The sequence below is a fragment of the Manacus candei genome, unplaced genomic scaffold, assembly GCF_025592945.1.
Source record: "Manacus candei isolate 608988 ecotype Guabito, Panama unplaced genomic scaffold, ASM2559294v1 h1tg000053l, whole genome shotgun sequence".
Lineage (NCBI taxonomy): Eukaryota > Metazoa > Chordata > Aves > Passeriformes > Pipridae > Manacus > Manacus candei.
This window is the reverse complement of record NW_026138101.1, coordinates 1,984,592-2,012,216: the sequence shown is the minus strand read 5'-3', so window position 1 is coordinate 2,012,216 and position 27,625 is coordinate 1,984,592. Positions and strand designations below refer to the sequence as shown.

Genomic DNA, 27,625 nt, shown 5'->3' with positions numbered 1-27,625 from the left:
GCAAATATTTCTAGTGCTGGCCAGCATTTCTGAATGCTCTGACATTCGCAGCAGTTCACTAAGATGGTCTTTAGGTCTAGTTCTCAGAGCTAGAGCCTATAGAAAAAGTTTTTTTCCTGGTTTTAAAGACAGGATCTACTGATTGAAACCAGATCTGCTCTCATTAGCACTTTTTTACCTATGCAAACATAGCCCTACTCAACCTTCCTCTTCCTTCTTTCACATTTATATTTGTCTTTAACCTCTGCTCCCAACCTGAAAAGTAGATGCTTTTTTTGAAGTCAAACGATTTTATCAGCTGCACAATCTCAACCCCTTTACTCTCCTAGTCCAGCATTTTAAAGCTGTTTCCTTTAAAGTGAAAATAGCTAAATACTGGCAGGCTGGAGCAGGCAAATGGCATGAGAAGACCCACTTAGCTGTGGTTAGTGGGTGTCCCCTGGGTAGCAACAGGCACACTCAGAAAAAAATCTGCCAGTGCAGAAAAAGCAGGGATGAGGTGGCAGGAAGCTTTGAAATCAGAGCAGGGTTTGTTCTAGTGAAGAGCTTGCTGTGCTTCCGTGGGTCTGAAATGTAGAATGGCGACTTGTTTGACCAAAATATCTTCTCTTTTACAGCAAAGAAAAGGTGGCCCCACAAGGTTAACACTGCCATCCAAGTCCACGGTAAGTTAATCATGTCAATAGAAAAACAAGCTTTGTCTTTCCATATTTAAACACTTGATTTATGTTTGCCATGTGGCACAGTGGTTTGGGGCAGTTGAGTGGGGAGCCATTCCGCTTGCTCTGTCAACACAACTGGAGTTTACACAAGTAAGGGCACATTTCTCCTCTTGGGCCTGTGCAGCAGTTTCCAACCCCAGCACAAGCATCAGACTGTCAGGTTTATACTGCTGTGCAGATTTGGAACGGTAGATTTGGGGACAGAATTTTGCGTTAAAAAGGCGGCAGTTCTGGATCTCAGACGTGGAAGTGTCAAAAGAGACCCAGCACTGTTGCAGTTAAGCCTGGTGAAAACCCAGACTAACTTCACTGAGGCCAGGTAACAGTCCTGAACACAGTTGGGATCTGGACCTTGTGGTTAAATCTTCATGAAGTTTAAACACCCAACTTCAGCATTTGTCCCAGCACTGAAGCCTTCGTGTCTCATAAGGATACACATGCAAAGAACATTTTTGTCCTAATGTTTGGACAAATTTTTCCCAGGGTGTGTGAAGCAACGCTGCCACAAGAGCCCAGCTGCTTGCCAAACAAACAGAAACTTCTCTGTGTGGTTCTCTGTTACTGTAAACAAGTGGAGTAATTGTGCAACTCCCGCTGGTTACCGGTATCGGTGACACGGACGGTTACGGGCTGGGGAGTCCATGATCCTGATTATCAATCCGTTGCCTCCTTTCAGGATGCAGACCTGGCCCGCTTGCTAAGCTCGGGATCTTTTGGGAATCTGGAAAACCTCAGCCTGGCCTTCACCAACGTGACGAGTGCTTGTGCTGAGCACCTCATTAAACTGCCTTCGCTCAAGCAGCTGAACCTGTGGTCGACTCAGGTAAGTGCTCTGCAGTCTGAGACTCAGAGCAGGAACCAGCGCTGACTAATTCTGAAATTTCACATTACGTCAGCACAGGAAGAGTGTGTGAAGAGGCTTGCTCAGATGACTTTGTCCTCATGCTATTTTTATGAGGCCTTCCTGTGGCCTAGCCTATCTGGGCGGCTGATTTTGCCTTTTTTTTTTTTTCCTAATTTAATTTTTATATTTTATTTTATTTTTAATTATAAAAGGGTTGCTGCTATCTTGGGTTGAATGGTCCAGTTGGGCATTGTTGCTGCTGTGTACTGTACCTGTGCTGTTCATCTGAGAAGTGCTTATGTTTTCATGCATTTAGGACAAAAACATGGTGCTGTGCATCTGATCTGGTCAAGTAAAGCACAGAGTCTGTGCAGTTTAGGCAGTGAATTTCTTTGAATGCTGATCAACCTGACAGCAACAAAAAGAAACTCAACTAATGAATAAGTAGAAGGAAAATGTTATTTTGTAAGCAAAAAGAGACAAAGTTAACTGAATAAATTATTCAGCTGTTAATCGAAAGAAGTTTTAAAATTAAATTTTTCTTCTATGTTTTGCCCCTACTTTTGGTCTCTGAGGTTCTGCACTGAATAGGTTTTCCCCATTTTCTGTTAGCAACTATTTGTAGTGTTCCCTGAAAATATGATTATTCTCAGTGCAGCTACAAAAAGCAGCATTTTTCTAACCCAAATGTCACTTAAATATTTTGTTTTGTGTTCCTAACTACTTTCTATCCCAGAAATTTCCTTTTTTTTTGTATGAGGAGTACAAACTAGAAACTGATTCCTTGCTTTTTTTAAGACTCTTTTTTTAATCTCCTTCAGATTTGTCTTAACAATATGACTTCTGGATTTGAAAATTTTGATGCTTCTTGCTCAAAATGAGTTTGATTTCACTGGACAAAGATTTTATGTGTGTGGGGGGGTTTATTAAAAAAGAAAAAAAAAGGGTTTAGATTCCATTTTATTTTGCGATATCCTGGTTTCCATTAATCTTAGAATTTAGAAACAGCAGAAACCAAGTGGGTCAATAGAACAATTACCAATCAATAGTACATTGTTCTGGAGACCAAAATAGCTAATTAATACCACTTGCATTGTGCTTTTTCTGTGTGATGTGGTTGGGAACTGGCTGAGGCTGCCACAACCATCGTGTATAGCCTGGGTGGGAGCCCGCTCGTACAAAGTCCGGGCTTCAAAGGCACCATTCTAATTAAGTGATGGGCTGTGGTTAAGTGTGCACAAGTCACTTAATTTCTCTGTTCCCCGCCCGCAAAACAGGGATAAAACTATTTGCTTTCCCTCCTGTCATTTGCGATTGTGGTGAACGAGCAGAGCTTGGCTTTGAGGGCTCGTCTGCAAACGCCGTTTGCACGTGCCCTGTTTGCACTGAGGGCCCTGCACAAGGTGTTGGTGCATTGTTTGAGACACAACTCTGCTTGTGCCCCACAGTTTGGAGACGCGGGGCTGCGGCTCCTGTCCGAGCACCTCACGATGCTGCAGGTGCTCAACCTGTGCGAGACGCCGGTGACGGACGCGGGGCTGCTGGCGCTGAGCTGTGAGTGACCACAGCGGGCTGTGTGGGAAGGTCGTGTGGGTTCTGAGGGATGCACGCGGGTTCACACGGAAGGCTGAACTTTTGGCTGCCACAGCGATGCTTCCGCAGGGATTTTAGGACAGGCCTTGGTTGTGGTTGGGTTTGAACTTCCCTCCCTCCTGCCCACACGCGTGGCCGTTCAGGTGTGGGCAGGGGAAGGGGGATGGTGACCTGAGCCTGATGGCACTTGGTGGCCTCGTGTGGGCTTTGTTAGCCTGGACCATACTCTGGCTCTTGCCTCTGCCTTTACTGATGTCACCTGCCTTCCTCTCACATGGTGACCTATTGCCCTGGGACCTCCCAGCTTTCTTCCCACACTCTCCCATGGGCATCCCCTCTGGGTGGGACCTGACCTTGTGGTGCAGGAGGGGAAGATTGCAAAGCCATGTGACAGCTTATCAGTCAGTTTAGCAACTGTGCACAGCAGGTTCCGTACTCTTTCTGGCATTTTTTACTCCTTCTTTTCTGGGGAGGTGAAACTCTCCCTATTCTTAGGTTAAACACAACAAGGCAGAGGGAGGCATTCAGGATTCCCTGAGCACTGAAACCTGCTTGATGTGCCAGAATGAAACCCTCTCCTTCATCCAGCAGTGTATTATAAACCTCGCTGTTGGGTTTACAGGGCTACTTTCATAGGCTTGATCCTATGCAGACGTGCCAGACAGGCCAGTAGTTTTGGCTCATCTTAGGAAACTATTCTGCTAAGAACTGGAGCCTAAAATGGGTATGAGGGGAGGAGAGGGAGCACTGTTAGATCAGCATGGCCCCTGTGAGCACCACGCAGAGCACTGAGAATGGGCACTGTTCAGAATAATGTGCAGGAAAGTGATTACGAGAAGTTGACTGAACTCCTTTGAAGTCAGTGGACTTAGGCATATGCTTAATGGCCTGTCCTAAATAGGGACTTTTTCCTGGATGAGGGCCCAAACAGCTGTTTATCCATTTGTACTTCTATATTTTACACTATTCAGCATTTTCCTGAGAGTGCTCACATACATCTTGTTTATGCTTTGGCCTACTGTAAGTTGATTATTTTAAGAAAATGCAGAATGATCATAAATAACTGTCTGTTTTTTCTTTTAGCCATGAAGAGCCTGTGTAGTTTAAATATGAACAGCACCAAACTTTCAGCAGATACCTATGAAGATCTCAAGGTATTTGTGAATTGCATCCACTAAAGATGAGAAGTAGATTTAGCACGGGCATGGTGGTGATACCTAGTGCAGAGAGAACTGGCCCCATGGAGTGGGTGGAAGGTTATCCAAAGAGGGTGAAGTGGATTATTTTGGGGAGAAAATGGCTGAAAACAGCATCGGGAAGTTGCTGGCTTTGATGGACACAGGAAACATTTAGTATACTGAATGGAGAAGTATGAGATAGAATCAGAAACTGAATCTTTTTGCCAATGCTCTCAACAGTAAAGGTTTTGTCAGTAAAAGTTTCATAAATAGGAACATATCGATGTTTCTGATGAAGGATACAGAAACAAGTAAAATCTAATGCTCACCATGTCCTGTAGTGTTAACAGGACCAGAAGCAACATGGCTGAACAGTGTTACAGAGCTTTGTATTGGAATGCAAAGGGAGAATTAAGCAAAGGGAGAATTAAAATCGTTGAGTAGGGTGCAGGTTTATCTTGACATCTCCAGGACTGGAGTGGGCTTTAAGCAGAAATGCCTGCACAAATGCCCAGTTCCCAAATGTGACATGTAAGATGTCTGGTGTTGCTGTGAATTCACAACGTTTTGTCAAAATGGTGTAAAGAACTAGAATGTAGCTGTGGGAGGGGAACGGCCCCAGGTGGTTTCAGACAAAACCTGCCTGAGATACGTCAGCTTTCATGACTTCATGTGGACTTTGCCTTCACTCTGGTGTTGTGTGAGTCGCATCTCCCAAAATCTTACCTTTGAAACCCAAACACTCAAGATGAAACTTGGCATTAGGTTGTATTCTATGTTGAAACCTTGGATTGGGGCAGGTTTGCTTAAAAGGTCACAATCTTGGGTTGAGTTTCTAACTTGAGGCAAGCCCTGAAACTGCTTTGCTTTCAAAATCCACTGCAAACGTCTCTCTTTGGTTCTGGCTGTAGAGCCAGGGCTCCCCCAGGGACTCAGTTGCAATCCTGCTAGCATGGATTTTTCAAGATCAAGTTTTCAAACTCGTGTCACAATTGTATATGCAAAGAAGTTGTCCTTGGAATCAACAGCTGGCTTGCAGATGGGTTCACACAATGGAGCTTGTATCAGGCCCCAGGCATTTACAGACAATCAAGGTCAATGCTGATTTTGGCCCAGGGCTCTGAAATCACATCTATTGAAAGGCTCTCTCAGTCCCACCCTGCTTTGAGCCCCTTTGCCACTAACTTCTTACTGAAACTCATATTTTCCTAACCAGTTCCCTCTGCTCTGGTATTGCATTAACAGTCCTTAGCAGCAACCCAAGAAAGTGACTTGCCGGGGCAAACAGCAAAACTGGCTGTGAGCAGGGTCCCGATGGCTGCAGAGAATTCAAAAAGCTGAGAAAACACGCAGGCGTCACTTTTTCCCCTTTCACCTCTTCCACTGAGATTTATCTTGGTGGCCATTTTTTAGTGCTCTGTTCAAGGCAGGGTAATAGTTTCTCTCCCTGGGGCACATGGTTGTAGGTCTTTTGAGAACAGCTCAGACTTCAAAGAATGTATTTTTGATACAAATCTTTCCTTCTTCTCCCCTTGGTCTGCGAGAGCATTTGGGGCACAAGCCAGTGATGACATTTCCTCTCGGCTCCATCCCCCACCCCACTAAACACACTTGCACACACACACAGACACCCACATATGTACCAGGCAGGCTGAACCAGACAATAAATAAACACCCACTACTGAAGTCATTATTGCCTAACTGAAAAATTATTTGCTGGCAGTGTCTGTACGATTATGACTAGCTCTTATCAAAATATGTGTGCACATAAATCAAGGAGTGAGGTAATAATGACTCCTAGAAACTTCCAAGTCCTCAATTATGCCCTAGCCTAATTAAACGTGTTTATTTGTTTTGAGAGAATTAGCCATGCAATTATGGTCAGAGAGCACGGAAACGGGATCGACAAGTAGGAACAGCACAAACAGCCGATCCCCGTCTGCCTCGCGTGGGGTAATTCAGGAACGACACGGAAGTTACGGAAGGGAGACCACAAAGACACCAAAAAGATGCTAAACTCTCCAACTTTTTTTAGTACATGAAGGGAGAAATCAAGCAGTGCCTTAGTGTGGAGGCTGAGGGAGGAACGCGTGGCTGTGCGCTCGATTTGAGTCCACTGCCTTCTCGGTGGGAGTTTGACAAACACGTTTTCCTAAGCATTTGTATAAAAAATGAAGATCAGGGTCTGATCTGGACCTGATTGCCGGTACAGATTTCACAGGGACTTTTTACCTGAGTCCTGAACACGTGTCATTAATCCTGACCTTTTCCTCCCTTCTCACACAGGCTAAACTACCCAACCTGAAAGAGGTGGACGTCCGCTACACCGAAGCGTGGTGAACTCTCCCTGCCTCCGACTCTTCTCTTTTGCTTCTCGTGAGAAGGAAAAGATTTTTAAAACAAACAGAGAAAAAAAACAAAAAACAAACACAAACCGGAAAATAACTTTTGGCTAATACCTGTAGAGCAGTGAGTCCGGGGACTTGGTGGTAGGAGTTGTGGTTGTGGGGTAGCGGAGTGGCGTTGTGTGTGTCGAGGGGATGGGGCAAGCCTGGACCCCGCTGGATTCTTTCAGCTTTGTGATTTCAGAATCAACGTAATTTAAATTGAAAAGGAAGCAAACAAACAAACAAAAAAAGGACTTTGTAGCAGCAAGAGGATTATAAAGAGGAAAAAAAAAAAACACCTTTGTGGATTTTATTTGCCTTTGTGTTTTATGCCGTGTGGAGAAAAAAAAAATATATTCATTTGTCATTATTTACCTGGGTTTCCTTGGCTGGGACCCAGCCAGCCAGAACTCCTCTTTCACCAGTTTTGCTCCAGAAAATCAAACTTACAAAAATCTCAAGAGAAGAAAACCAAAACCAATATGATTTTCACCTCCCCTCCGTGTCCTTGCAGTTGTTATGCAAAGTAATTTTGTTGTACATAAGATTTACATAATGCACCTATTTAAGAAAATGGTTCACAAATAACAGGTCTGGGACCTGTCTTTTATTTATGAATTGTTAATTCTTTTACCCTTTTTTTGCGTTTAGTACTGTATAAACTAGTTTGCTGTCTTGTTGTTATTATTATTTTTTTTAAGGAAACGTCCTCCTTGAAGAATTGCCTTTTAGTAATGCAGACTGTATTATACTCCCTCTCTGTCAACATTCATCGCGTTGTCTTTTTGATTTCAAAATGCCTCAAATGTTATCAAATAGGAAGGAAAATATCAAAGGGGGGGGTTGGTCGCTGGGGGAGGGGATACAGGGATTAATAAAAGTCACATTTCCTTCCGAAGTCTGAAAACTTTCTTTAGTCTTTTAAAGCACGTCAGGTTTGAACGCGGGAGACGGGGACAGGCCGTCGTTCATTTTGCCAATGGGGTGTTCGCAAAACTGTAGATTTTACAAGTTGCCTCCGTTGTTTTCTGTTTACGTCCGATATTTCAAAAAGAGAAAAAAAAAAAGTTCTCCCTCTACTTCGTGCATCAGCTTTTTCTGGTTTTGTTTTTTTTTTTTCTTTTTTTTTTTCCCCCCCCCCCCTCCCCTCCCTCCCTCACCTGTTCTGTGCACGCATTGTTCTGCATGTTCCTCTGGGGACTCTGAGGAAATCGCGGTGTTGCTGATCCGATAGCCCTGACCTGTCTGTAAATGTGACTGCTACATTTTTCAAATTCCACAGTTGCTTAGAAGATGATTTTTTAAAAATTGTGGTTTCTTTTATAACTATGCTGTTGACTTTTTTTTTTCATAATGAGCCTTCATTGTACAGAGCTGCTTATTTAAAAAAAAACAACAAACAAAAACAAAACAAAAAGAAGTTTTTCCTCTGTTTAACACCTTTATTTTATTCTTCAGCACCTCGAAGTTTCACATACAGCCAATGTAATTTTTTATATATAAATATATATATATATTTAATCTTATTCAATGGAAGCCAAGCTTTTGTTCAGGTTTTTTTTGTTGTTTTTTTTTTTTTTTAAGTTTGTTGCTACGTAGACTACCCCATCCCAAATAATGTTGTTTTTCTCTTTTTTCCTTTTTTTTTTTTTTTTAATAATGAAACAGAAATTGAGTCTTAACTCATGTAGTGTGTCAGGTTTTTTTCCCCCCTTCAAATCCCAAACTGTACGAGGATGCAGTATGGGAAGAAAGAAGGAAAAAAAAAAAAAGAAGAAAAAAATATGCCAACATTTTCCTTAGCACTGTTGCTTTTACCAATGGTTTACTACTACTGTTCTGTAGCTGTGTACAAAGAGATGTGAAATAATTTCAGGCAAAAATAAACTGTAAGTGAATATCTTTTAGCTGCATGCTTTGTGTTTTCTTTGAAGGAGGCTTTGGCCGGATGGTGACGTGGGGATGCTGTGGGAGGTGCAGACACCAGAACCCTTTGCAGAGTGGGGCTGTTTTCCACCAGTCACCAGGTTTTGAGGTACTCTCACCTAGAAGGGATGAGGAGGAGGACAGCTGAGTCTCTCTGTGTCCAATTCTTGCATCCCTCCCCAAGGCTGTTGATCTGTGCACTGTCCCCAGTCCTTCAAAGGCTTAAGGAGTCCTTGCACTGGCCATGGAAGGAGCTGCTTTGGTGGGGTGGTTTCTTGCACTGCTTGCCTGATGTAGGCAGTGCTGGAAACACTGGGGCATTTCCAGACTCCAGAGGGGTTCCTGTGTATTAAGGTGCATCTCAGGGCAGCATCCAAGGGGAGGGATGTGCTGTATTTGTGTTCTGCTGTCCCTGATGAAGATCCCTGGTGTGTGGATGCCAGCAGGAGATCCAGCTGGAGCTTCACAACTCTGCCTTTGCTGTCTAGATGGTTACTGAACTTCTTTAACCTTCAGACAAGTGGGCCCCACTTGAAACCAATTCCCACAGATGTTCTGAGAGCTGCCTTCATCACTTGTATTCCTATACTCTCATTTTTATCTATATTTCTGTTATATTCTACAAATGAGACTTCAGGACACAGAGAAACACGAGGGTTTTTACTGTGCTTCCAGCCAAGCTAAGAAGTGCTCACTGGATGGCTCTTGATAAAGGCAATAAGCTGTGCCTTTATTTTTTTTCTTCAGTAAAACCAGAGAGCTGTAGCTGAGGCTGTCAGGCTTTTTGGGTCTTTTCCCCTTGATCAGTCACTGCTACCTGTGAGCTGTCCTCCCCTGGCAGTAGCAAGTACTTCACAAAGCCTTTCTGGACCCTGAATAGCCAGAAATATTCCTGTGGTGTTGCATGAGGGACTGAGAAATTGCCCAAGGAAGGAGAGTTTTGGGCTTTGGTCAGATGAAGGCACGTGTTGGACACGGCTGCTCGTCCTGCTGTGGGCAATGACTCCATCCCTGAGCTCCTGCCTTTGAGGGAACCGGTGACAGCAGTTGGGATCTGCAACCTCAGCTGGATCATCGGCAGTGGGAGAAGCCTGAACGTCCACAGTGCACTGATTCGCCAAGATGCCCCATGGGTGACTTGAGCAGGAGATGGATGTGCCCAGGACCTGCCCAGGTCCTGCCTTCTGCAACGGCCTCCAAGAAATTCCTCCTTTGTGCTTCTTCCCTGCTCCCAAACCAGCATAATCTCACCCCTGCGATGGCAGCTGGCTGAACAAAATCTGAGCAAGCCTGAAGATGATCAATGTGTTGTTCAGTAAAGTGGTACTCGGGGTCTGTCTCACCTGGCACAGGAGTCCTCGCTGTGCTGGAGCAGCTGCCTTTGGTCCCCAGCCTGTGGCAGTTACAGAGCAGCATTGTTAGAATCCTTCAGGACTGTGTCGGACCGAGGATTGTCCCGTCGTTACAAAAGCTGGGGATTAGACATGCTATAATGGAGTTGCTGTATCTCAGCTTGCACTTGGAAAGGTTTTCCTGAGCTTTTTTTTGAGAGCAGTGGGCCTTGTAGAGGGCTCTGGTGGTTTCCCCTGGATAATGATGCCTTTCTGCCTGTGCCCAGCTGCTGCTCGCTGATAATGGAGCCACTAAAAAGCTGCCTGGTTCCATTTGGGAGGTTATTCCTGCCCATCTTCCCGGGGACTCTGAATGCCAGGGGCTTGTCCAACCTACAGCTTTCGGCTTTCAACCCGAACTAGTGCAGTAGCTCTGATGCAAGTCCAAAAAGCACAAAGCCGCAGCACTGCCGAGTTTCAGGAGCAATTTTCTCATGGCCTCATTAAAACCCTGCAGTTGTCTTACCTTCCTACTGCTGCTTTCACTGCTCACAGCTACGTTTTGAGTTTCAGAAGACCAAACACAGAGATGAATCTCACAAAGTACCGGTTGCCTCCAGTTTCCCAGCTCTGTGGGTATGGCTTGTTTGTCGCTCAGAGAGTAAAGTATGTGCCTGAAATCCTGACAATTCAGCATGGATTTGCTTGTAGGGGAGTGCTGAAACAGCTGCTGGCCTGAAGTGTTTGTACCAGGTAAGAGCTTGGTATGTCTTGTTCATATGATCCTTTCACACCAGGTGGAGGCTGAGTTATCCACAAGTCCCATCCATGAGGACCTGAGGCTCCTTTCCTAACACTGAGGGACCCCGTGGGGAGATGTGGCAGATGGTGTCTCAGGGGTGGCTGTGGAGCATCTGGACTGTCCTCAGGGCAGATCTGCAGGTTGCTCGGAGCCCTCCTGAGGTCCGTGGGTGTCCTGATCCCCTCAGGGCTGGCTGTGTGTCCCAGGAGCAGCCAGGCCTTGTCCCGGGGCTGTGACCCACCCTGGTCCCCAGGGCAGGGAGAGGCTCCATCTCTGAGCCTTGGCACTGAGCACAGGAAGTGTCTCTGACAGTCTTCAGTCCTTATCCTTCCCAGAGAACATCAAGCCTCTATTCAGGTAAAGTCCTCTTGGAAACAGAGCAGACTCTGGACCAGAAATCCCTAAATGCAGTAAGGGAATAAAATAGTAATGAGCTAAGAGCAAAGCAGGGAAATGGCAGCTCCACCCAGGACTGCTGCTTTCTGGAAAACAGCACCAGCTGGGCCTGTTCCCATCTTTGGGATTTCCACTCCCCCAATGGCTGGGAGCTGCAGTACCCTCCTCTCTCATATGTACAAGGATTTTTAATCGGGAGAAGGAGCTCCTTGGAACTTTGTACACATCTACAAGCAGTAGGCAGTAGTGCTGCCATCATTCTCAGGCTAAGGGCAGCACTGACCTCTCCCAGCTCCTGTAACAACAACCAGCTGTGCCTGTTAGAACACATCACTCAGTTATATTGCTGTGTCTTGAATTTTTAATGATTTTTTCCAACCAAATAGAGTACTCATCTCAAAATACTTGTTTTAAGTGGATGTTACAATGCAGGTTTTTTCCATTTTCTTTTCTATTGACTGGGGAACAGTTTAAATAAATATTTGAGATAAGCCATTTTTATTCGTAACAGATCTTGGAATATCCTTTTTGCCAGTAATATCAAACATGCAGGTATTTTTCCTGCTAGCCTGATACCTGCTTTTTTTTTATTATTTTTTTTTAGGTGATTCACTTTCATGCTTTTCACCAACCAGCTAGAACAAGTATTGTAATACATTTGTAATGTTCAAACAGGCTCTATCAGATTTTAAAAATATACATACCCAAACCTCACGGAGATCTGCTGGTCATGGATGAACCTTGTTGATACAGCACTGCTGATATAAATATGTGTCTTTTTTCTACCTCCATCTACAAAGATCCAAACACAGCTCTGTGTAACAGAATATAGTTCGTGTTGAGACCATTAAATTGGTCTCAACACCTCACACTGGTCTCAACACCAGTTTGCTTCACAGATCTGGCAGTTGATATAGTAACCAGTTTCTTGTTAATTTTTCTTCCAGCTGGGATAGGATATCAAACATTAATCCTTTAATTCTAATGCAGGATACATTTGAAACTGATTTGTTCACCGTAGCTAACTGAGATACTTTTAAATCTTAGCAGTCTCTCCCACCCAGAATCTCCCATTTTTACATAAGCCTTTGCTATGAAATCAGTGTCTTTGTATTAAACTACATGAAGTTCTTTTAAAAAGAGAAGTTTGCTTTGAATATGGGATCAGAGACCCACTGACTGTCTCACTGTAATGAAAGTGTTGCTGCTGTCTTTGGTATGCAGTGTACCTCGTTACATTGAAATACAGAAACTTTGGCTTAGGGATACTTTTCTTTCCATGTTTTACCAGTTATGATGACATTAAGGATAACTAATGTTAGTGACTCATTTGCCAGGTGCTTTGAGATCTTGGGGCTAGGTTTGGTTATTTACTGCTGCAGAGAGGCAGAGTGTGATCCTTGAAGGTTGCAAAAGCACATTTATCGGGAACACTTTGAATTTCAGTTTAGGCCATAATGTTAGAAACACACAGGCTGTGGTTGATTGTTGTTTATAAAAGAGAAAAAGTGTTGTAAACCTGTCTATTAACTGGGATTTTATGTTGCTCTCTGATTCTGTTTTACCAGCTGCCTCCCACATGATTCCCTCTCCAGCCTTGATGGATGGGGTGAGCAGTGGTGGTGCTGGGGGAGCATCCCTGTGCCTGCGTGCCTGGATCCAGGCGGATGGGGCCCATCAAGATCCCTCTCCTGGTAAGGAAAAGAGCAGATCTGGCTCTGCACAATGACCTAGTGTAAAAGCAGGGTTTGTCCAGTGTAACAACAAAAAAATAAATTAGGCCTTTATAAAAATCCCAGCTACAGCTAAAACAAACCTCCCTGTGACTCAGGGCTGTGTGAGAGGGGCAGCCAGGACAGCGGAGCTCTGCCCTAGCGCTGCTCCTGCCCTGTCACTGAGGTGAAAGGCTTGTTTTAACATTGCAGTGAACTCGGTAACATGTATTTTTGGCTGGAACAGTCTGACCCAGACTTGTGCAACAGTCCACTATTAATGGCAGTAGCCCTGATAAGTTAAAGGAGGCTCCAGGGGAATCAAGGATTTGTCTAATGGGATCGTATCCATCTCTGGAGCTGGGGCCAGCAAAAGGCTGAGTCTCCATTCTCAAGCCTGGTGAAGATTCCAGGTCCCACTCCTTCACGATTCTTTTCTTCAGGGAATGTGCTGGGTATTGTTTTCAAAGGGATTTTTGGTTTATTGCTGGGGAGACTCTGTCCTGGTGAATGGGGGAACCTCACTGAGCACCGAGGGCAAAACTCCACCAGCAGCCATCAGCTGCTCACCCAGGCATTACGTCCCTCATGGAGACATGGAATTTCCTCTTTAGTTGGTCTGTCTGGCTCCTCCTGACAGGAGAGTGAGTGGTGGTGGCTCTGCATAATGCAAGTGGCAGCGAGCTCGTGGTGTTCCTGCACAGTGAGAGCTGTAGGTGCCATGCACAGCAGGTCCCCCAGTGTGAGGCATCTCCTTGGGTGGGAAGCCTCTACTCAGGTCACCTCCTTCACATTTTGGGAGCTTCCAAACTATCTTCTTTGGAAATACTGTCAATTTATGAGGACGAGGAAAATGGGTCAGTGTGTGCAGGGCAGAACATAGCCCCGGTGGGTGTTTCTAAAATACAGCCCCATCCCACAGCTACCAGTGATGGGCTCCCCAATACCCCCAGATGATGTGAGGAGGGGTTTGGGCTGCTGGACATCCCTGGATGCTGTGACGGGGTCACCTCCTGTGAGAAACGTACAAATAAATAAACAAAAACCCCAAGCCAGGGTGGGAGGAAAAAGAGAAAAAAAGTTGCAGTTGAGGTTGAAGCTGCTGCAGAGCCGATGACATCAATGTTTCCATGGCAACAAAATCTTCACTTAGGTATGGTGAGTGCCCTGAGCTTGCGGCTGCCAAGGAAACCTGCCTGAGCGCCGGCACACAGCCACTGCGGTCCTGGGGCCTTCCTCCTCCTCCTCCTCTTTCCCCTGCCTTGCCACTGAGGGGCTCTGAGCTGCACCCTGCTCACTGTTCCTCATGGAAGTTAGTTGGTGAAATTGTCCATTTTTCATCCCCACTGCTGTCCCAACAGGTCAGCGTGTCCCAGGAATGATGAGGGGGAACTGCCATCAGCAGTGACGTGGGGATGTGGCAGCTCTGCAACCGCCCATTGCTGCACCACGAGTCACCTCCTGTCCTTCCATCACTCCAACATCTTTATGGAGGCCAAACAGAGCTGTTGGCCTGCTCCAGCTCATGAGTGAAGTTACTTTGGTTTTGGGGGCCTGGTTTGGACTGATGCCCTGCTCAGGGGCCACAGGGAGCCCAGCCTGGTGCAGGGCCCATTCCTCTCCCAGGATATGTTGTGGTGTGGCCCCAAGGGCAGCAAGTGGCTGGAGGGGTGACCCATGGAGGAGCAGGTGGGTGGGACGTTTCCCATTCCTCCATGCCTTGAAATGCAGCATGAAGCAAACCCATCTGCAGCCACTCCTTTGCTGGGAGGTCATACCACCACAGTATGGGCCAGGGCTGGGTCATTTTGTTCCCTGTGATTCAGGTTAAAAACCTGTGAGTACCCACAGCATGGGGGACTAACCTGCAAGGAGAAGTAGGGAAATTCATGAGATGACAACCATGTTTATCCTCCCCCACCACCGTGTCTTCCCTCCTCTTCATTAGTACCAATAAGAAGCTTCTCCTGAAGTTTGGTTATTCTCTTGTAATGCACTGAATTCAGACAAGAGCAGTGACTAATGAGTCACCAGGGTAAACCCATGAGCTAACAAACATTGAATGACATGAGGAAAAATATTTGATGTGAGGTTTGGGTCTGAATAAAGTCCCAGTTTCAGTGCTGTGCTCAGCTGAAGCCATGCCATCACTGGCCAAGTGTGAGCATCCTGACCAGTGCTTCCACAGCAGCTTTGGCAGCCTAGAAAGACCCCAAAAGCCTCTCCAGTATGGTGGCAGGTCGTTAAGTGGCTGCTGGCTGAGGGGCCTGTTCTGTCATGAATTCATCTCCAGTGAAAAAACATAATCCAAATCCCACGAAAGTTGATGGGAAAGGTTCTTTTTTTAGCTCATTTTAAGGCAGACCTCAGTGATTAATAAGTAGTCTGGGGATTTTTGTTTGGATTTGTGTTTTTAACTGGATATTGAGTACAGGCTTAAAGGCTCCAGTGACTGATCGTGGCAAACGATGCTACTACATCACTTCACGTGTGGCCATGGCCAGCCCTGTGTGACCCCAGCAGGGACTGTCTGGTTGGCTGTTTGCACTCCAAGGTACGGCTTTAGCTTTGATTTTGGAAGCTGGGGATTTGGTCTTGGTCAAGCTGTTGTTATTTCAGAACAAAAGAAAAAAAAAAAAAAAGGAGGCGAAGAACTAATCTGTCTAAAAGAAAAATGTCTGCTGGCATGAGAGACACTGCTGGCATTCAGGCGTTGGGGGCTGTGATTAATCAGGCTCCGAGTCGCGCCCAGAGTGTGGCTGAGTTGAGCCAGTTCCTGGAAAGGAAAGGGAAAAGCTCGACAGTGGCACAGAGCTGCCAAATCCCACACGGCACGTGGGAGCCAGCCTGGTAACCCCCACCCAGGGTGCCTCAGCAGTTGTAGAGCAGGTGCCCAGGGGTGTGAATCACCTCATGCCACTTCTGTTTTGGGGGAAAAAGGCACAATTTACCCAGAGGCAGAACTATGGTTCAAGGAAAGCCCAACCTGCTGCTTGAGTGCTAAAAGAGGCTTTAAAAGAACTCCAACAGTTTTGCAGTAAAATTACTCAGTTTTATGTCACAGCTGTAACAGGAGCAAAGGTGATTAACAGTAAACTCTGGAGAAAAAGAAGGATTTTTTTTAGGCCTGAATTTTTTGAGACTAATTATCAATTTGTTGATATCCTTTCAAAATAATTATGAATTTTACACAGTACCAGATCTCTGGTCACAAGAGAGGATTCCAGTCAAAGGGAAATGACTCATGGCTGCCTGTGGTTGAAATTAATGAGATGTTTATCTGGAAATATTCTTGTCAGTGGCTTTTCCTTGTATTCCAAGTCAGGACAACTACTTGGAAATCATTGCTGAGGACAGTGGTGCCCTCACTGTGGTGGCTGCAGGGAGTGGAGGATCAGCTCTGGTAAGTGGTGGATCAGAGGAGTGGTGGGGTTTAAGGCCAAGAAACCTCTGTCAGACTGTTCCAGCAGACCTGCTGCAGAAAGCAGCCTGTGATAACCCCACAAGTGTTATTTATTGAGGACAGAAGAGAGAAAGGAGATGACGGGGAAAACCGTCAGCTGTGAGACCTTGGGATGGGGCTCATTCTTTCTTTAAATTTTTCTTTGCCTGTGAACAGAAAGCCCTTTCACATCATGCATTATACTTTCTGTAAGCAGCAACTCTTCCAGGAGATTTAAATAGACATGGAAGAGAAATCCTTCCCCTGCCTGTGCCTGGGGTTACCCCGCGCGTCATCTTCCCGGGAGAGAAACAGCAGCGGCCGTGTGAGCAGAAGGCTGTGCTTTCTGGATTGCTTCAAAGCCCTGCTCTGCCAACCAGATTATTGATCAAGAGGAAACGTCGGCGTTTCAGAAGCTTCCCCAAAAAGGCATGGAGCCTACTCGGCTCCCGTGCGTCACTGGGGATGTTTTTATCCGTGGATTTTCCGGCGTGTTTAACACAGCCGGGTCGTCCAGGAGGGACCCTTGGCAGAATCTCCCTGCCGAGTGACTCACACTCGCACATCATGGGAATATGGGTTGACTTCAACATACTGCACTTTTCAACTCTGATTCACGCCACCCCAGGAGAGTAAATAAGGCAACTCCACACACATCTCGGCCGTGACAAGTTGCCTTCCCACTGAAAAGGTGTCAGGGCAAATGACGCTGCCAGGGAATGGTGTCACCTATAACTTAGCCAGCCACTTCCTAAATAGGGCAAAATGTCTCTTTTCACGTATGCCACAAGTCCCGTTACAGCCTGGGGTACCTGCCCTCTTGCATGTTGCAGGAGGTCTTTACTAAACCGAAGATGCTGGGCTGACTCCAATGAGTATTTTTGGCAGGTTTCCTAAAGCCTGGGGGCATTTATTAGCAGTCTGGGGTTGTCACTTCTCAGGCAGATTGTTTCTCCACGGATCACTTCAGAAGGGTGATTCAAAAAAGCGAAGAGCCTCGCTCGTCTGGATGATTCCCACAAGCAGGGTAAGCCAGGTCACTGCTGCAGAAGGTGTTACTTGATGCGTTTTGCACCACAGAGACAAAAGTCAGGGCCAGATTTTTTAAAAGGGATCTAAATGAATTATGTATCTGAAATCAGTTGTTTGGGGAAAAACTCCATTACTGGTACCTGGATGGTGGTGAGTCACCAAATTACATCCTCAGGTAGGGGAAATGGGTAGCTGGGTAACTAGATGTCTAGTTGCCTGTTAAACCAGCAAAGAAATCCAGCTGAAAAGCCTCATGTACCAGTCAGATGATTTTTTCAGTACAATTTCACTTCAATCCTGGCTTGCAGGTTAGCCAAGAAAGCCCATGGAAAGTGCCCAGGTGCTCCTTTCATCTCTCATTCAGCCTCTGCAGGCAGCGGCAGCCCCTGTCCCGGGTCAGCTCTGGCAGCTGCTGCCAGCACATGGCACTGCAAACCCAGTGACTCAGCATGAATATCTTGGCAGAAATTATCAAAAGAAGGAAACCTTAGATACCTCCTGATAGCAGATTGTGGATTTGTGCTTTTTGTTTAGCCTGATCTGTCATTAAGACCATGTAGCTCTTGGTCTGTGCCTGGAGGCAGCTGGATTACAGGTGATTTTTCTGATTGCAGGTTGCTGATGTGAAGAGGTGAATGTGTTCTTAGGCAGGTTAGCCAAATGGAGGGGCAGAAGCTATTGAATAAGCATTAAGTGAACTGGGGGTTTAATTCCCAGTGAAAGCCAGCTCCTCCAGTTCTTTTCTCCCTGAGGCTTTAATAAAAGTCTCAGTCTTATCCTCAAACCTGCAAGAGAGAAATAACCCCAGCAGCATAATTAGCCCATGCTATGCCACCTCTTACAGTGCTGTAATACTGTCTTTCTTTCAAAATAAATAAATAAAGAAAGAAACCCCCCCTCATTTGATTACATGTTCTGTTCTTTCCTTCAGCCTTGTCAACATGAAGCACAGAGATTGCCTAATCTGTTCTCGTTATTCAATTATGTGACTGCGGTAGCAGCGCTGGCTTCTGGCTGTATCCCATCATGGCTGGCACCACATTCCTGCCCAGCCTCCAAGCACTTCAGACTCAGGTGGGTAAGGGAAGTGTGTCCCTGCATTTGGAAGTGTGTCCTCACATTCTCTGCCCACCAGGTGCTGCAAGTGGTCAGCAAACACCGGAGAAAGGACATGACTTGGATCCAGCTGAGGGCTTGGTGAGTGGAGTGCTGGGTCCCCAGCATCCAGGTTCGTGGCTCAGGGGGATGTCAGCCAAGCCCTTGAGGAGGAGGCAAGTGGAGGCGTTGGATGCCCACACCCTCCCTGGCACGGCTGCTCCCTGGGTGTGCAAGCTGGGATTTGTGCTCTGGCATCCTCCCTGTGCTCCCGGGATTGCTCCCAGCCCTGGGGTGCAGGGCAGCCAGGCTACACAGTGTGCTGGGGCTGGGTCCAGCTGCTGGGTGCTGGCAGCTCCCAGTGGGAGCTGAGCTCCAGCCCTGGCACAAGTCCTCCTCTGGCCAGCCAACCTCTCCTGCCCTCAGGGGACAGCTGCAGCCCACATGTATCTGGGGGTGGTGTCTTAATCCAGCCACTTAAAAAACCCAATAAAAAAGTGCTTTCGCTAAAATGCTGCTCAAGGAAGGACAGAGAAGCCCAGCTCAACAGCACAGAGGATTGTTGAGCTTCAGTGATGCTATACCAGATGAATTTATCCTCTCAGCCTTAGTCAAACTGTCTGCATACCTGGTCCCTAAATCACTGTCTTTATTGTCTTGTTATTTATCTGTCTCCCTCACAGAGCTATTAAAGTCCAGGGATTAAGAACATAAAATGTCTCTCCAAGACAGAGTCTGTGCCCTTTGTTGTTGACAGTTTCCCCATGTGAGCCCTCCACGGCGTAGCTGTGTACACCAGAGAAGGAAATAAGAAGAACTTGGCCCCCATGGCTTAAGCCCTGAGACACAAGGTGCTTTTCTTCCTCTGCCACTTGCAAGGAAATGAATCACCATCAGGACTGCATCTTCTGTGTGAGGTTGGTGTAGCTCTGGGAAATGGTCCCTGGCAGAGTGATGGAGGTTTGATGGGGCTTAGAAAGAGCCACTTGCATCAATAGCTTTGCACAAGCACTTTGGTTCTCTATAGTTTTCATTAAGTAAAGACCTGCAGAGGCACAGAGTGATGTATTTTCTACTGAGTCAGTCCCCTTTGACTGCATCTGAGCAGCTTTGCCTTGGGGGTAACACAGACCTTGTGGGGCTCCTCTTCTGAGGCTGAATTCTTCCAGCACTAGGACTGTAACAGGGACTGTAGCTGTAACCAGGACTGCAATTGGGAGAACTTTGAAAAAGAAGGGAATTCAGCTGGAATTTGGTGCTTGTGTTTCTTAGGCTTTGAGCATCCCCACCTAAATTCACAGGGTGCTGAAGGATAAGGCACCTGTTTTCCTCTGTTCTCATTTCGTTTGCTTTGTTTGGGCCCTGTCATAGCAGCTCTTGGGCCCAGGCCCAGCACTTAGCAGCAGTAGCACAGGAATTGATTTCAGCAGAAGCAGACAATTTCCTAAATTATTAATGTTAATAGTGGACAAACCACAGGACACAAGCAAAAATATACAGAACAAAGAGCTGAAGAAAAGCAAGAAGATGGCAGCCGGAACCATCAGGGCAGTAAGAGACAGAACAGGGAGAGATGTCCCAGGTGACTGGGACCAAGATGGAGCACACACAAAAAAGGTTTTGGGAAAATCCAAAAGCAAAGCAGTGCACCCCTTGGAGATGTTCCCAATTGCTATGGATACATTCACTGTTATTATCAGGGTTTTATAACCAGCAACAAGCAGCTCACACTCAGAAATTTGTGCATGACAAAAAATATGTGCCCCATGCCTGTATCAGAAACCAGCTGGGGGGCAGGGGACACTACTGTGTTGTCCCCATCCCCTGTGTGGGGTTAGTCCTTGAGGTTACCCGGTCCATACCACACTGGGTAGGTCGCTGGCAGCCTGCCTGGCGCGTCCTAGTTGTGTTTCTCAGAACCCCTTCGTGTTTTCAGCTGATTTGCTTTGACATCAGCAGCCGGCTAGAAGTTCTCTGTGTCGGGGTGCGTGGGAGTGCTATGTGACACCTTAATCATGCTAAACAGGAACACACATTCAGATTTCCTCGGCGTTTCAAAGAAATGTGATTTCCTTTGTGCTGCAAAGAAAGACTTGACTTGATTGCGGCTCTCTGTGGAGATCAGCCCTGGTGGCTGTGAATTAGGGTGCCAGGATCTCATTCAGGGAAAAAAAGGGAGATAAAACACACTGGGCTTCGGAGCTGCAACCACCAGGGTTAAATTTCTTGCTGGTAACTGGGGGTCATTTTGAGGAGAGCTGTTTAATTTAATTGGCCAATTTATCAAGAAATCAGATTTTGTTCAGAAATAAAAATCTGTATACAGTCAAAGTATCAGGAAATATCATATTGAATCCCAACTTTGGAAATATTTGTTAGTCATTTAGCACAGGCATTAGAAACTAATGTAAAATCCAAATGAGTGACTCACTTGTTAACTTATTTCTCCTCCCTGTATGGGTAATGAACGATTTCAATCCCAGTGAAAACTCAACTAGGGATGTGTATAAATCAGTACAGATATAACTGAGCATTCGCTGACCCAGATGAGATGAAATAATGGCAGGGAAGGGTTGTGAGAGCCCTCCTAGCACAGGGCCGGGCGAAGAGTGATGATGATGTAGGGTGGGATTTTATAGCTGGTGTTATTTGTGATATGTGGCAAGGCCATTGGGAAAGCTGGATTTGCTGCTGTGTTCCTCCTGCTGCCAGCCTTGCTCATCCCAATGCACAGGACTGCTTGGATGCTCAGCACGAAAATGCTTTTAATTTTTTTCTGGTTTGAGAGATACCATTAAAAACACTACATTTGGCAAATTACCACGCATGGTAGTAAGAAAAGCTCCTGTTAGATCTGATAAATGAATTTGAATGATTATGCTCAATTTAGCAAAGGGCTGTGTTCCTGCTAGATATGCACCCAAAGCTTTGGGCTGAAACGGGGTGTTGCCCAGGAACCCCTGTCAGGGGCAGTGAGGTTTGCCATGGGTTTCACCAGACATGTGATAATTGTTGCTGCCCAACAGTTTTAGTTTTCAGCACTGGATTAGCTGTTGCCTAACCCTGTTCTCATAGCGTGCAGAAAAAGTAGGTCACTCAAGACAGCAGGTATTGCTCGGTTTGGAAATCCACTTCTGCACGACACAGTTCAGCAGCTCCTCTAGAGGAAGGATCACATCTGTTGCCACCAGGCTCCTACCCAAGCTGCCACTTCAAAAGAGCAGTGACGTGCATTCTTCTCCCCAGTGTAGTGTGAGGATGCTTTTCCCTTTTCCCAGGTGGACTGCTCTGAGACAGGGAATGTGCCCTTCTCTCTTCAGTGGCAATGATCTTCCTGTTTTAATTCAGAGTAATGATAGGCTTGCCTTGCTCTCTGAATTGTGGTCTGGATTTCCAGTCCCAGGCTGGGAAATGACATCTCTGCTCAAGGGCAAGGTGAATACAGGATGAATTCCTCCTCCCATGCCTTGGTCTCTCTGCAATATCCAAAAGCCAGGCACTGCCCAGGACCAGGATAAGCCCTGCTGAGGGGCTGCTGAGGGCCCCTGGGCTGCACGGTGGTGTCCAGGGCCCGGGGACAGCAGGATAGTCCACTATGGGGGTGATTGCTGGTGAAGCAGCACTGCTCTGGAAAGCAGGACAGTACAGACTGTCAGAAGCAGGGTGGGTTTGTCCTATCAGCCTCTTAAAGAGGAGTTCAGCACCGGACTGACAGCGTTGGATGTTTTTCCATGACGAGCTGCTCTTTCCCACGGTGCTCAGGCGCTCTCCTTCGCCTTGCTCAGGGGGATTAAGGCAGATTGCAGACCCAGGCAGGAGCTTTCCACAGCCCCTTTGCTGTGTTGCCACACAGTCCCACACCCAAATGGGTTTTCTCTCCCCTCCCGCTCTTGCTGTATTTAAGCTCCTCACATTGTTGGCCCATATAACAGGAGGCAGGCCCATGATGGCATGTTTTGGAGCAATTGCAAACAGCAAAGGGTTCTTAGTCCCTCAGCTAAAACACATCTACTTGCATCTTTGTATGGGTTGGAGGGCAGTGCTGGCATCAGGCCAGTGTCCATCACTGCTCTTTCTCCCTGGATAGAGCAAGGGGCCTCTCTCTACCCATTTGACAGAGCTTGGGGATCAGCATAATTTTAGAGCTGGGGTTAAGCAGTCACACAGAATCACCTGTGTAAAAATACAGTGCAGGGAATGTTAGCTAAGCTTCACTTAGATCACTGCAGATGTGTTATTTTGGGACACATTCATACTGTGCAGTCCTTATTCAGACAAAACTGCAATTGACGTAATTTTTTCCATAATGCTGCTTTTATTTGAAATCATATCTATACATCTTGTACAAATCAAACTAATAATAAGCATTTCCATGTCAGAATCTACTTATGGATTAATTTTGGAATTTACTTTATAGACATGATTTGACTTCAGTGGGATTTGTGTCCTTAAAAGGACTGCAGCAACAGGGGACAAATGCTAGAGAGTGGCTTTCTGTCTATAATTCAACATATTTGTTTGTGGAACCCTGAACAATGTTCTAATCTTCCATCTGAAAACTGCCTTGTCACCTCTTGATTTACAGCATTTTCCTTTGCCTTTCCTCTCTACGACTCAGTCGGTATTTCTTACAAGGCAGGTATTGTCAAATCTCTTTCTTGAAACATATAATAACCACCTTTTGTATCGAACAGGCATATAAATTACTCAGCTTATATGACAGAACAGAAAATAAAGAGTTGAGAATCTTGCAGAGATGCCAAAGAGTGATGTTATTATAACCTTACTCTGAAAGATTTGCCAACAGAAAGTTATGTATCAGTGAGGTAACCAGTGACAATATTCCCTTTATTACGCCAAATACCAGAAAATATTATTGTAGGATGTATTTCCAGACAAATCCCAACTCTCTTATTGAGATGTTCAGTAGCCATGCTTGTGCATAACAGATGGGATTCATAACTTAAATAGACCCCAGGCATTGAAAGACACATGGTCACAGGGGCTGCGCCTGTCAGCGTTGCAGACGTATTATTCAGATCTTCTTGGGAATTTTTCCAAGTTGTTTGTTTCTAAGTGGGAAATAGTGTTCCTGCAAAATTGAAATCTCACAGATTTTCAGATTTTCCTTCATGAAAATTTTACCAGGAATAGAATAGCTATTTCAAGGGAGAGTGGTCAAAATGAAACCAAATCACAGTGCTGGGCTTGGAACATTTTCACACATTCATCCATCCATCCATCTATCCATCCAACCATCCATCCATCTATCCATCCATCCATCCATCCTTGCCTGCACTGCCAACAGATGTATGGGATTTATGTTCAGACGCTTTGTCCCTCCAGTTTCTGTGAACAGGCTTGGCTCATCTTCTGGGTAGAAGCAATGCATCCACCCTGGCAACCAGGAAACACCACGACCCCAGGCAAAGAGGCAAGAGGAAACAGAATGTACACTTGGAGGAAAAGCTGAAGATTTCAGTTTATAGGGGAAAAGAAGATTATAGGGTTGAGAGGCAGTTTACAGAAAAGCACCTGTAGCTGCCTCTCCATGCCAAGCCTCTCACTCAAACTGCTCAGCCCTCTTTAAGCCTCATAATCAAGTGCAAGAGTAATCAAGACAGCACAGCACAGACAGGGAAACAATCCCAAAGCATGATCTAACCAGCTCTGTTCTCGTTTGCTGACTGCATCCCAAGGCAACCCTGTTACCTGGGAATGGTGGGAATGGCTAACATCACCTGCAGCACCCGACCAGTAACGAGCAGCATTACCATCAGTGCTTTCCGCTTGATTTATCGGTGCTTGCAAACATCACCTGACTCTGGATGGAGGCTTGAGATCAATCTGGCTAAAGTGGAAAAAAAAGAGCTAAAAGTCCTTGGTCGCCGTTGATTCCCGCTTGGGATTTGGTGCACGGCTCCACCTCATGGCAACTGCACAAATATGCAAGGAAAGAGTCAGAGCTGTGGTTTGGCCTCGGAGGGTGAGAAATGACAACGTTTCCTTCTTTGTAAAACAATCGCTGAGTTCTCACCAAATCAGACTTAACCGAGACTCTGGAAATCAGGCTCCGGCACAGCCGAAATCTCAGTGTTGAGTTTTTACTGCTCAAGGCATGAAAGTCGCACACAGGCTTTGGCTGCTCTGTGTCCTTTCCCCCCTTGCATTAGTGGTGAGTATCACAGGATCATTTAGGTTGAAAAAGCCTTCTAAGATCATCGAGTCCAGCCATTAACCCAGCACTGCCAAGCCCAACACTAAATCACACCCCCAAGTGTCTACACTCCTTTTAAATGCCTCCAGGGATGGGGACTGCATTGCAGAAGTTTGAAGTGTTATGGACTCAGTAATTGAGACTTGTTTATCGTCCGATTCCTCGCAGGCTCCATATCCCGTGGGACGTCCAGCACCGACTGCGGGAGTTCCTGTGGCTGGTCCCCAGCAGCCCGAGCAGTGCCACTGTCCCCTCAGAGCCCGCACACCAGCTCCGCGTTCCTCAATCTCTGCTGCCCTCGCATGGCACGTCTAGGAAAGAAAATGAGCCCGTTTTGGGCAAATCCAAAGGCAGGGTTTGAACAGGACATCTGCCACAGTGACCACCACTGCGGGCTCCAGGCAGTTTGGCAAGTGCTGATGGTCGTGACCCTTTCCGCAGTAATAATGCTGAAACATTGATCATCGCAGCACTTGGCACATTCAAAGCCATGTTCAGTAATAAATTGGAGCTTCTCTAAAATAGATCTTGAAATACAGACCTAACAAACCAACCCATCGATCTGCACGTGTGCAGGCAGGGAGTCCTTGCCTGCTCTTTGGTAAGTGGCTTTTTTCCCCCCTTTATAATGTCATTTTGCTCTTCACTAATGCTCTCTGTTCAAGGTTATCAGGAAGCTAATCAGCTAGACCTCCCAAGAGCAAATCATTACCTAGGAAAATATTACTCATCCTGAAGACCAAACACAGCCTCGAGCCCTGCCTTGAATAGATATTAAAGAAGGCTGTTCCAACCTGATGGTAATAATAAAAATTTCTTTTGCATTAGGGTCTTCTTACTGCTGTTACTAGTAAACATTGCATTTTATAAAATTATCAAATTATAGAGGTAACTATCAAGAAAGTCTGAATTGAGCCTGCTTCTCAACTATGAGAAACTTTGATGCTCTGAGTGCAGTCAGACAGTATCCCAGCTCCATTTCTAGTTACAAATTTGTGGAGTTTTGCTTTTGTTTTATTTAAGCTTAATTTTAGTGCAAGGCTGTTGTTACTGTTCTCCTCTCTCTGTGGTTAAATCCCAAGGTAATATTTGCAGTATGATGCACACCTGTGTGTGTGCTCTTGTAGCAATTATTAAACCTGAAGAAAACTCGATGTACAATGGATAGTAACATACAGTGTGCAAAGGACTGAACCTGCTGTCCTGTGGGATATGTGCCCTATGCAAATATAGGTCACATGTGCAAGAGCAGATTTGAGAAGATAAGCTGCTAAACTGGCCTATCTCTGGGAGAAAGTCAAGCTGGCAGACTAGAACAGCTGAGCTAATAGCTAAACTGATCTTTAATCCATCTTTGTTGTAAACTACCTAAAAAGAGATCACTAGGCACTAAGCAGCTTGTGTGGATGAGTTAAATGATAAAACCTGAGAAAAATCCCTGGGAAACTGGGAAAGCCAAAATTTTGAAGCGTCAAAACTACTGGGATGGCATAATTGTATCCAGTGCAAGGAGGAAAAAAGGCAGTCTTCTTTCCTTGGTACCAGGCAAACAAAACATGTCTGGAGTTACTCTGGATTAGTTCCTTGATCTGGTTTACCATGTGCCCATTCAAATGCAGCAGCCTTGGGAAGAGAAGATGTAACTGGTGATGGTGGGATAGAAGTGTTGTGGCACAGACAGAAAGGGAGCATCTTCTCTGGTTGTTGTAAGGTTTCATAGCTGTCAGAGGGCTAGAGTAGATCTTGTGCTGGTGGCTGTTGGGGTGGTGAGGTGACTTTGCTGATGCAGATAGATTTTTTTATGTGTCCCCTTTGAAAGAGACCAGTCAAAAAGGTGCAGCATGAAAAGAGGCACTTAAAGCCAAGCCAGAAACTCGTACAGTTCTGCTGAGGTAGCAACATTTCTACTAAATAAATCCTGAGCAGAAAGTCTGCTAATACTGGTTGTAGGCAGTGAGTGGCATTGTGGTATCACAGAAGAAGCAGCAGTGCCACAAACTGAGATGATTAGACACAGCTGAGAGGCTGAGGAGAGGTTATTCTCAGGATGGGGATCCTACCTGTGTCCAGTGTTCTGTTCATACACCCCTCCATGATAAGCTGTTACACTCCAGCTTTTGGAAATAAGTACCATTTGCCAGTGAATCTTGTGTTGCTCCTTCATCTCTGCCCTGCAGCCCCCAGGGATATGGAAGGCAGGCATTATCTCTCCTCTCTCCCTGTGGACTGATGAGCCTCCCTCATGTCCTGTAGGAACACACTGCACAAGTAACAGATCTTGGTGATGGAAACATTTGGACTGGTACGTTTGGACTCACTGAACCATGACTGGTTTATCATTAAAAGGGATGATGGCATAGATGGCACTAGAAGAAAGCACACAGATCCTGGTATGTGTAGCAAAGCAAGTGTCAGAATGCTGACAAATATCGTGGGTGGTATTTTAACCTCCTGGGAGAGGAGAATTTTAGGAATCTGAATCATGCAAAGCTGCTCACCGGTGTTTCTGGGTCACTGGCTTGACACCAGGGCAGCCAGGAGCTCCTGGAAGGCTTGCTGAGGGCTCTAGACAGGAGGAATGGAACTGGAGCTGGAGCAAGTTTGATGTCTGAGGCTCACAGTCCACACAGCACAACCTTCCAGCTTGAGGAAATGCAGCAGGAGAGACATATAAATGTAATGTGACATATATGAATAGGAATATTACTTTGCCAGTCTCCTCCTGTGTTATATTCTCAGTGGCAGAACCTATAAATCACCAGCTCTGTTATGTTTTATTATCTGTAAGTACAGGATAGGGCCAATATTGTTGTAAAATTCAATTTATCACACTAATTCTAAACCTCAGTGCTGTAACATTGACTTTCTCTTTATTACACAATCCTTTGCCTTCAGGAAATCAGTATAGAAGATGTTAAAGTTGCCATAAACAACTGATGCTTTTAAAT

General features: G+C 45.8%; 1 protein-coding gene across 2 annotated transcripts in view; it reads left to right on the top strand.

Annotated features, from left to right (window-relative positions):
• CMIP (c-Maf inducing protein) overlaps positions 1 to 8,631 on the top strand; it is a 133,355-nt gene extending 124,724 nt beyond the window's left edge. For both annotated transcript variants that reach the window (XM_051801741.1, XM_051801742.1), the window contains exons 17-21: positions 618 to 665; positions 1,399 to 1,545; positions 3,015 to 3,120; positions 4,243 to 4,313; positions 6,624 to 8,631. In XM_051801741.1, coding sequence (XP_051657701.1) covers positions 618 to 665; positions 1,399 to 1,545; positions 3,015 to 3,120; positions 4,243 to 4,313; positions 6,624 to 6,677 — 426 coding nt within the window. In that variant the 3' untranslated portion in view covers positions 6,678 to 8,631. The remainder of the gene's footprint in view (positions 1 to 617; positions 666 to 1,398; positions 1,546 to 3,014; positions 3,121 to 4,242; positions 4,314 to 6,623) is intronic.
• Positions 8,632 to 27,625: the final 18,994 nt, after the last annotated feature.